Source organism: Gekko japonicus, unplaced genomic scaffold (assembly GCF_001447785.1).
Source record: "Gekko japonicus isolate JY-2015 unplaced genomic scaffold, Gekko_japonicus_V1.1 scaffold4022, whole genome shotgun sequence".
NCBI classification, from domain to species: domain Eukaryota; kingdom Metazoa; phylum Chordata; class Lepidosauria; order Squamata; family Gekkonidae; genus Gekko; species Gekko japonicus.
This window is the reverse complement of record NW_015159830.1, coordinates 87587-97887: the sequence shown is the minus strand read 5'-3', so window position 1 is coordinate 97887 and position 10301 is coordinate 87587. Positions and strand designations below refer to the sequence as shown.

The 10301-nt window shown below is 52.0% G+C and overlaps 1 protein-coding gene across 1 annotated transcript in view; it reads left to right on the top strand.

Annotated features, from left to right (window-relative positions):
- Positions 1 to 3670: 3670 nt before the first annotated feature.
- Positions 3671 to 10301, top strand: part of LOC107107506 (lisH domain-containing protein ARMC9-like) — a 12993-nt gene continuing 6362 nt past the window's right edge. The window contains exon 1 of the mRNA XM_015407817.1: positions 3671 to 3841. Coding sequence (XP_015263303.1) covers positions 3759 to 3841 — 83 coding nt within the window. The 5' untranslated portion in view covers positions 3671 to 3758. The remainder of the gene's footprint in view (positions 3842 to 10301) is intronic.

Sequence of the window (10301 nt, the reverse complement as noted above, 5' to 3'; positions counted from 1 at the left end):
GCAAGGAAATGGGGTGGCCGTTTTGGAAATGGAGTACGTTCAGGGTAGGAGTGGGAAAGTGTGTTTGGTCTGCCACCGCCACCCCCCCACCTGGGTCTCTGCCCACCTCCATCTGTCTGTCTGTCCTTCCATCCATCCCTCTATTGGGGTCTGGAGACCAAGTCCTGTGAGGAAAGGTCGAAGGAGCTGGGTCTGTTTAGCCTGGAGAGGAGACGACTGAGAGGTGGCGGCTACAAGCATGGACGGCTTCAAGAGGGAATTGGGGTTGGACTAGATGACCTGCAAGGTCCCTTCCAATTCTAACATTCTGTGATTCTATGATTCTATGACTTCCCCAAGCAGGGCATTCCACAAGGCGGGTTCCACAATGGAGAAAGCACATCTATGGGCAATTGTTGATTTTGCCCATTTGCAGGGTAAAAAGGTAAAGGTTTCCCCTTGCTCGAAAGCCAGCCAAATCTGACTCTAGTGGGCAGTGCTCATCTCCATTTCCAAACAGAAGAGCCAGCGCTGTCCGAAGACGTTTCCGTGGTCATGTGGCCGGCATGAATAAATGCCAAGGCGCAGGGAATGCCGTTACCTTCCCACCGAAGCGGTACCTATTTATCTACTTCCAGTTTCTTGCTTTCAGACTGCTAGGTTGGCAGGAGCTGGGGCCAGAGACGGGCACTCATTCCGTCACGTGGCACGAGGGTCTCAAAATGCCGGTCTACAGACCTTCAGGTACCATGGCCCCATATTTGCAGGGTAGCGCCCGCAGAAACCCCTGCTGACGTGAGCGGAGTTGTCCTGGCGGAGCACATTTCAGTAGACAAAAACATGCAGGGATGGAAAGATTAGCTTCCTCCTCTCCCCGCAGACCCCTGTTCCAATTCGGGGCCGCAAGACCTGAAATCCGCCTTTGAAAGACTGTGATCTCTGTCTCCTCTAATTAGAACGTTTTGGTCAGCACAGAATGTGGCAGAGCGTCTTTTGCTGGCCCCAGAGTCACCAGCAGCACACATTCCACATTCAGATCCGAGATTCCACACGCGGGTGCCCTGAAGCAGCAGAGCCACCCACGAAGCTTGCATCACAGACTCCCCCCCCACACACACACACACCGTAAGCTCACCCAGCCATATCCTTGGGATTCTTTTTATTGGGCTATTTGGTTGATATAGCAGTACTGAGCGCACTAAATAAATCTCCCAAGTTGTTGTTGTTGTTCAGTCGCACAGTCGAGTCCGACTCTTTGCGACCCCATGGACCAGATCCCGCCAGGCCCTCCTGTCTTCCGCCGTCCTCTGAAGTTGGCTCAATTTCATGTTCGTTGCATCGATGACACTGTCTAACCATCCCATCCTTTGCCATCCCCGTCTTCTTTGACCTTCAGTCTTTCCCAGCATCAGGGTCTTCTCCAGGGAGTGCTCCCTTCTCATTGGGTGGCCAAAGTATTTCAGCTTCAGTTTCATTATCTGGCCTTCCAGGGAACAGTCAGGGTGGATTTCTTTTAGGATTGACTGATTTGATCTCCTTGCAGTCCAAGGGACTCTCAAGAGTCTTCTCCAGCACCATAAAAAGAATCTATTCTTCGGCGCTCGGCCTTCCTTACAGTCCAACTCTCGCAGCCATACATGACTACTGGGAATACCATTGCTTTGACCATGCGGACTTTTGTTGGCAGGGTGATGTCTCTACTTTTTATCATGCTGTTTAGGTTCGCCATCGCTTTCCTCCCAAGGAGCAGGCGTCTTTTAATTTCATGGCTGCTGTCACAGTCTGCGGTGATCTGGGATATTGGGATAGTATATTGCAAAACAAAGTAAATGTACATTTATTCAAGTAGATCCAGTTCACATCCAGGTTGCAGTCGAAAGGAGAATGAGAAGCTTAATCTACAGAGGACTTTCCCTGTCACAAATGGCCGGCTTGTCCGGCATCGTGTGTGTGGGAGTATGAGGGCATTGTCTCTACAGGTTAGACTTGCAGAGACCTGCATTTCCATGGAAGGCCATGTGCAGTGAGGGAGAGGACAAAGGGAGAGAGAGAGAGAGGAGGGGTCAGAGGGCAGCTCCCAGGTTAAAACAAAGAGAGGCATCCCGTTCAAGGAGAGAACACCTATCCACACGTGGAGTGACGTTGTGCCCCCCCAACGTCCAGGCATGCTGAGTTGCTTCACTCCGGTTTGGGAGCCAGCTTGGTGTAGTGGTTAAGTGCGTGGACTCTGATCTGGGAGAACCGGGTTTGATTCCCCCACTTCTCCACTCGCACCTGCTGGTGTGACCTCGGGTCAGTCACAAGTTGCATCAGAGCTGTTCTCTCAAGAGCAGTCCTCGAAAGAGCTCTCTCAGCCCCACTGACCTCACAGGGTGTCTGTTGTGGGAAGGGGAGGGGAAAGGAGATTGTAAGCTGCTCTGAGACTCTGAGTGAAGGGTGGGGTATATAAACCAACTCTTCTTCGAATCATAGAATCATAGAGTTGGAAAGGACCTCCAGGGTCTCCTTCGCCTTCTTCTCCTCAACATAAGAACATAAAAGAAGCCAATGTTGGATCAGGCCAAAGGCCCATCCAGTCCAACACTCTGTGTCACACAGTGGCCAGAAATACCAGGGACCATCAGGAGGTCCAGCAGTGGGGCCAGGACACGAGAAGCCCTCCCACTGTTGACCCCCCCAAGCACCAAGAACACAGAGCATCACCTGCCCCAGAGCCCCTATCTATACCTTGTGGCTCCTTCTATACCTCCTTCTTCCCCTTCTCCTTCTTCTTCTCTTCCTCCTCCTCGTCCTCCACTTTTCCCCTTAGGGCATCTCTACTCCAAAGCAGAAAGCCCCCCAAGTATCCTGCCATGATGATGATGAAGAAGAAGAAGAGATTGGATTTATACCCTGCCCTTCACTATCCAGAGGAGTCTCAGAGCGGCTTACAGACGCCTTTCCCTTCCCCTCCCCACAACAGACACCCTGTGAGGTGGGTGGGGCTGAGAGAGCTCCAACAGGAACTGCTCTTTTTCAAATTCAAGGACAGCTCTTATCAGAACTACGGCTTGCCCAAGGTCATCCAGCAGGTGTGAGTGGAGGAGTGGGGACTCAAACCCGGTTCTCCCAGATTAGAGTCCGCGCACTTAACCACGACACCAAACTGGCTCTCTACACCAAACTGGTGATGATCCCTACATCTATGGGGAAAACAGGGGACTAGTGCAGCAGCCGTGAACTGGTAAAGGTCCGTTGCACCTTCCACTGAGCCATTCACTCCCCCCTCCCGCCCACCGTAAGCATGAGGACTACCTGCTTGCTTTTCTTGGAGGCCCCCCCCCGAAATCTCAGAACCCCGGGACTCAGAATGTTACGTGATTCTCTGGTATGCTCTAGTTTTCAGTCACGGGCGGTCCCCCGAGCATATGTCATACCCGAATGCCTCCCCGGTGTAATTTTAGAAAGATACCCATAATGAAACTTTTGCCGGCGCGGGCAGGGAGGCAGGCAGGTGAGGGCATTGTTCTTTTGTCCATTCAAACTCTCCCACAACTATTAGTTGCTTATGAGTCACTGGCCGGCAAATGCAATATTTCTTCTCAGGTTACCTGCCTGCCTTCAGGCCTGTTTCTACCAAAATAGCAGAGAGAAAGCAGATAAAGATTTATGCCTCTGTGTAAAGAGCGGTCGGGGCAGACGGGGGCGGGGAATGGCCGCCTCACACACTTCTTTCAGACGCTCCGGCCAAAGTCGCGCCTTCTCTTCACGGGTCAGCCTCTGTGACGGAACCCGGTTAGATGTTTTTCTCCCAGGACTGGTTTGCCCCCCCGCGGCGTCGTAGTCGGTCGGTCCGGGCTTGTTTCACGTACGAAGGTACAAGGTACGCCGTGACGGGCGGCAGGGACTTCACGTGCTGGGATGCAAAGTTCTGGACTCATGGAGGGTTGCCGTGTCTGCTCCTGAATCTCCAGTGTTCCCTCTAAGCTGAGTTAGTGTGAGCTAGGTCACCGTTTTTTAAGCCTCCGGCTCACGCGTGTTTGTCTTTGCTCAGGAAGGAGGGCTCCAGGGCAAACGAATTTATGCAGCAGCCAAATCGCCAGGGGCCATTTCGTAGAAAAAGAGGTGCAGGAGCTCATTTGAACAACGCATTTGCAGAACTCATTTGCATATGCCACACCCCCTGACAAAGGGCATTTTAAACATACCTGGGTTCCCTGCGGCTGCGGGGCACCTGATTTTCTCCACAGGGAGCCCAGGTATGTTTAAAATGCCTTTCTTTCCCTTCCCCAGATGGGGAAGGCAAAGAAAGGCATTTAAATCCCCCTCCCCACTTCCTCGAGTTTCTCCGCAAAAGTGGAGCGGCTCAGGGAAAAAAGGGGGGCAAGTCTGCCCACCCGCCCTTCCCTTCCCCAGCCAACCCGGCGCCTGGGCTTGTTACTCCCGGAACGCCGTTCCGGGTCGTTCCCCCTTGAAATAACCCCTGCAAATTGCTCACTCACAACTTTAATGCCAGCGGCTCACAAAGTAGAACTTTTGCTCACCAGACTCCACAGCTTAGAGGGAGGCATTGCTCCTGACCAGGGGTCATTTTGTAGAAAAAGAGGTGCAGGAGTTCATTAGCATAACTCATTAGCATAACTTATTTGCATATGCCACACCCCCTAACATCACCAGAGGTGTGTCAGAAGGCAACACCCACCGCTCAGGCTCCACTGGACTGTTTTGGATTGCTAGCTATGGGGGGGGGGAAAGTGCAGATCTGTCCTCGCGGAGGAGGGAGAGCTTGTACCTGAATAAGACTTGGTCTTAAAGGTGCCACTGGACTGTTTTGGACCGGAGTGGGTGGGGTGGGGGGAGCTCTGCAACTTACCTGGCTGCTTCTCGCTCTGACTGAGGGCTGCTGGGAGGAGGAGGTGGGGCTTGTTGCATGTACCTGCCCCCTGGGCTCTTTACTGCCGGAGCTCCGCTCCTGTGCGCTCCTGCAGGAAATGACCCCTGCTCCCGACCCAGTTCTACCTGGAAGTCCGTTCCACTGAACAGGGACGGGCTGTTGCTCCTTGGCAGAGCCTCTCCCTTGGAGCAATCCAGAGGGCGGCTATGCTCAGAGGAGACCCTACAGGGTGAAATGGACCAAGCACTTGGTTCTGTAGAAAACAGGCGCCTCTCTTGTGCGATTGAGAGAATCTGGTAAAGCATTGGCTGAGATTCCTACCCCTCCCCCTCCCAGGGGGAGGGAGGGAGCCAGCCAGAGCTCGCTTCCTCGCCAGGCTGCCTCAGTCGTATACAGGAGAGTGTTCCCTCTAAGATGAGTTACTGTGAGCCAGCTCACAGTTTTTTGGCCTCCAGCTCACAGATTTTTGTCTTCGCTCAGGAAGGATGGCTCCAGAGCAGACTAATTGATGCAGCAGCCAAATTGCTCGCTCACAACTTTAATGCCAGCAGCTCACCAAGTAGAATTTTTGCTCACAAGAGTCCACAGCTTAGAGGGAACATTGAGACCAGTGTTCCCTCTAAGCTGAGTTAGTGTGAGCTAGCTCACAGGTTTTCAGTCTCTGGCTCACACATTTTTTTTGTCTTCACTCAGGAAGGAACGGCTCCAGAGCAAGCTAATTTAAGCAGTATCCAAATTGCTCGCTCACAACTTTAATGTCAGTAGCTCACAAAGAAGAATTTTTACTCACAGGACTCCACAGCTTAGAGGGAGCATTGAGACCCATGTTCCCTCTAAGCTGAGTTAGTGTGAGCTAGCTCACAGGTTTTCAGCCTCCGGCTCACACATTTTTTTTTGTCTTCGCTCAGGAAGGATGGCTCCAGAGCAAGCTAATTTATGCAGTAGCCACATCTCCCGCTCACAACTTTAATGCCAGTCGCTCGCAAAGCAGGATTTTTGCTCACAGGACTCCACAGCTTAGAGGGAGCATTGAGACCAGTGTTCCCTCTAAGCTGAGTTAGGGTGAGCTAGCTCACAGGTTTTCAGCCTCCGGCTCACACATTTTCTTGTCTTAGCTCAGGAAGGAGGGCTCCAGAGCAAGCTAATTTATGCAGCAGCCAAATCGCTCACTCACAACTTTAATGCCAGTCGCCTGCAAAGCAGAATTTTTGCTCACAAGACTCCACAGCTTAGAGGGAGCATTGCTCCCCCCCTTCTTTAGACTCTCATATACTTGGGGTCTGTGTTACGGGGTTATCTCACCCCAAACCGAAGCGTAACATGAACAGCGGTACACATCCCTATACGTGCACTCCCGATGCAATTAATAACACCGGTGGGAGACCCCTCATAATGTTATCGCTTTCAGGAATGGGAGCTCGTACACCGGCGGGGGGCCACGCGCTTCAAACTGCCCACGATCCATTACAGTCAACCTCTTTCACGGAATGAATTTTTCAAAAAAAAATCCCCTCTCTTGGCTCGGGACCTCGGAGTTCATGGTGGGGGTTTAGATTCCAGCAGATGCAATCTTTCCTGGCAAGGGCCTCCTCCTAGCGAGACTGGAAACGGGGTCGGCGAGATCTTTGGAGAAGTTAACGGAGGTCTGTAAAAGGGATTGGGGGGGTGGGGGGATTCCCGATCTTCTTACAAAGGGTATTGGCAGGGAGGCTGCTCAAACAGATTTCCAGCCGCCGGATTAGCACGCCCCTGAGTCATCAGTCGCGAGTATTTGCAAAGGCGAGACCTCAAACAATGGGAGCGACTGGAGGAAATTGGAAAGGTGTTTGTGTTTTTTTGCTGTCTCCATGGCAGGTGAATGGGCTGCCCTGGAACCGCGGCAGACTCGCCAGGAGGGAAGACGGAATTCCTCCCGGTCCGTCTCCTGCCCGCCACAATGACTTCCTTTGACGGAAGGGGGAGAAACAGGGAGACACTTTGAAGTCCCCCTTTGAGTGACTCCCCTACAAATGAGACCTCTCCGGAGTCTCTTGGCGTTCTTTCTTTCAACTTTGCCCCCTGGCTATGGGGTTGTGCCCAGGCTATTAAGACGGGCAGAGGATCCTCAGAACAATGCCGCCGGTGTGCCATCCGCAGAGGGCAAAGGTGTCCTTTGCCAGTTTGGTGTGGTGGTTAAGTGTGCGGACTCTAATCTGGGGGAACAGGGTTTGAGTCCCCCACTCCTCCACTTGACCTTGGGCAAGCCATAGTTCTGATAAGAGCTGTCCTTGAAAAAGAGCCGTTTCTGTCAGAGCTCTCTCAGCTCCATCTCCCTCACAGGGCGTCTGTTGTGGGGAGGGGAAGGGAATGGAGATTGTAAGGCGCGCTGAGACTCTGAGTGAAGGGCGGGGTATAAATCCAATATCCTCCTCCTTCTGTGGTGTAGTGGTAGTGCGTGGACTTAAGTGGTTAAGTAGTTTGGTGTCATGGTTAAGTGCGCGGACACTAATCTGGGAGAACCGGGTTTGATTCCCCCACTCCTCCACTTGCACCTGGCTGAATGACCTTGGGCAAGCCCTAGTTCTGATAAGAGCTGTTCCTGAGAAAAGAGCCATTTCTGTCAGAACTCCCTCAGCCCCATCCACCTCACAGGGTGTCTGTTGTGGGGAGGGGAAGGGAAAGGAGTTTGTAAGCCGCTCTAAGAGAGCCAGTTTGGAGTAGTGGTTAAGTGCGCGGACTCTAACCTGGGAGAACCGGGTTTGATTCCCCACTCCTCCACTCGCACCTGGCTGGATGACCTTGGGCAGGCTGTAGTTCTGACAAGAGCTGTCCTTGAAAAAGAGCCGTTTCTGTCAGAGCTCTCTCAGCCCCACCTACCTCACAGGGCGTCTGTTGTGGGGAGGGGAAGGGAAAAGAGTTTGTAAGCCGCTCTGAGACTCCTTCGGGTAGTGAAGGGCGGGGTATAAATCCAATCTCTTCTTCTTCTTTTACCTCCCAGGGTGTCTGTTGTGGGGAGGGGGAGGGAAAGGAGTTTGTAAGCCACTCTGAGACTCCTTCGGGTAGTGAAGGGTGGGGTATAAATCCAAACTCTTCTTCTTCTTCTAATTGTATTTGATAAAGTGTGCATGCATACAAAAGCTCATACCTTGAATAAACCTTTGTTGGCCTTAAAGGTAACATTGGAATCCAAACCTTGAATAAAACTTTGTGGGTCTTAAAGGTCACATTGGACTCCAACGTTGTTCTTCAGTGCTTAATTTTGCAAATAAAAGGAGAGGTGTCGCTAGGGCGCAAGGACTCGTGGGAGCGGCCCTCTTTGCCAAGAAAACACTCCTTCCTAATCTCAATATGAGCAAGCCTGTGGGGAATTAATTCTGCTCATGCTCAGAGGTGCATTTCTTTACGTTACAGGTCCTCCCGGCACAGCCCACTATGTAGAAATTTTGATTGGCTGCTCTTAGCATGTTTTAGCAGTTCATAACCTTGTGCCACGAGCAGTGAACTTTCACTTAAAGCTGTCACCTTGCTTACGGTCTGTTTGAACTGCTGATCTTTCTTATGGCACATCAGTTATTGATTGATAGGTTTGCATTATTCGTAGTCTGCCTTCTCACTTGGATGCCAGTCAGGTTACACAGAAAGTTAATGCAACTGACAGATGGGATTTTCAGTGAACAATGCAAGCTGGGCAAGGATTGTCGAACCGACTGGAAGTCTGAAGGCAGAACTGCAGCAAGGCATACCATGACACGTGAAACGATGCCAAACCCCATTATTTATAAATTGCCAGTTCTGTTTCAGACATACAGAGAAGTCACACTTCGGCAGGTTCACACCTTTCTGCTTCCTTTTCCTCACATAGTGAATCTACACTTGAAAGACTCCTGATGGCATTTAACCTTCTGCGGTGGCTCAAGTGGTTAAGACGCTGAACTGCAGACCGGAAGGTCGGTAGTTCAGCAGTTTGAGACCCGAGTGCCGCATGACAGAGGGAGCTCCCGTCTCTGGTCCCAGCGCCTGCCAACCTAGACATTTGAAAGCAAGAAATTGCAAGTAGATACATAGGTACCGCTTCGGTGGGAAGGGAACAGCGTTCTGTGCACCTCGGCGTCTAGTCATGCCGGCCACATGACCACAAAGAAGTCTTCAGACAGCGCTGGCTCTTTGGCTTGGAAACAGAGATGAGCACCGCGTCCCCAGAGTCGGATTCGACTGGCTTTCGAGCAAGGGAAACCTTTACCTTTACCTTAACTCTTCCCCCCTTGGAAGGAGTCACAGTTTGATTGGTGACTCACAAAAGCTTATCTTGAAATAAATGTCATTGGTCTGTAAGGTGCTGCTGGGCTTTTGTTTTAAGGAAAAGAGATTCCAGGACTGAGGCCCGGGATAAATTTCGGCTGCAGGCGCATTCTCGTGGCGTTTTTCATTCATTCGTAGGGTCACCTCATGTGGGAAGAAACTTGACAGCATTTAAGGCATATGCATACCCTTAAGCGTTTCAGGATCTGGGTTCGAATGGGCGTAGGGGGTCAGCACAGCTCCTTGCGGCTGTGTTGAGTGTTCAGGAATCCTTTGGTGAGCAGGCTGCTGTCAAGCAAATCAGAGTCTGTGGAATCAAGGAGGGCTAAAGCAGCAGGTGGGCAAAACATAGTGCACTTCCAGGATTTGCAGGATTCCATTCCTACTGTCAACTTGTGTCCGTGTTGTCCTATGGATTCTTGAGAGAAGGGCAGGATTCCAGCGGTCATAATTAGGAAGAGCCCTGCTGGATCAGACCAGTGGTCCTTCTAGTCCAGCATCCCGTCTCACACAGTGGCCAGCCAGTTCCTCTGGAGGGCCAGCAACAGGGCAGAGAGGCCGAGGCCTTCATAAGAACCTCAGAAGAGCCCTGCTGGATCAGGCCAGTGGTCCTTCTAGTCCAGCATCCCGTCTCACACAGTGGCCAGCCAGTTCCTCTGGAGGGCCAGCAACAGGGCAGAGAGGCCGAGGCCTTCATAAGAACCTCAGAAGAGCCCTGCTGGATCAGGCCAGTGGTCCTTCTAGTCCAGCATCCCGTCTCACACAGTGGCCAATCAGTTCCTCCTGAAGACCAAGAACAGGTCGTATGGGGCCAAGGCCATCATAAGAACGTAAAGAGAGCCCTGCTGGATCAGACCAGGGGTCCCTCTAGTCCAGCATCCCGTCTCACACAGTGGCCAGCCAGTTCCTCTGGAGGGCCAGCAACAGGGCAGAGAGGCTGAGGCCTTCATAAGAACCTCAGAAGAGCCCTGCTGGGTCAGACCGGTGGTCCATCTAGTCCAGCATCCTGTCTCACACAGTGGCCAGCCAGTTCCTCTGGAGGGCCAACAACAGGGCAGAGAGGCAGAGGCTGCCTTCTGGTTCTGGCAGGGCTTTTTTTGTAGAAAAAGCCCAGCAGGAACTCATTAGCATAATAGGCCATACCCAACAGCAGGAACTCATTAGCATATTA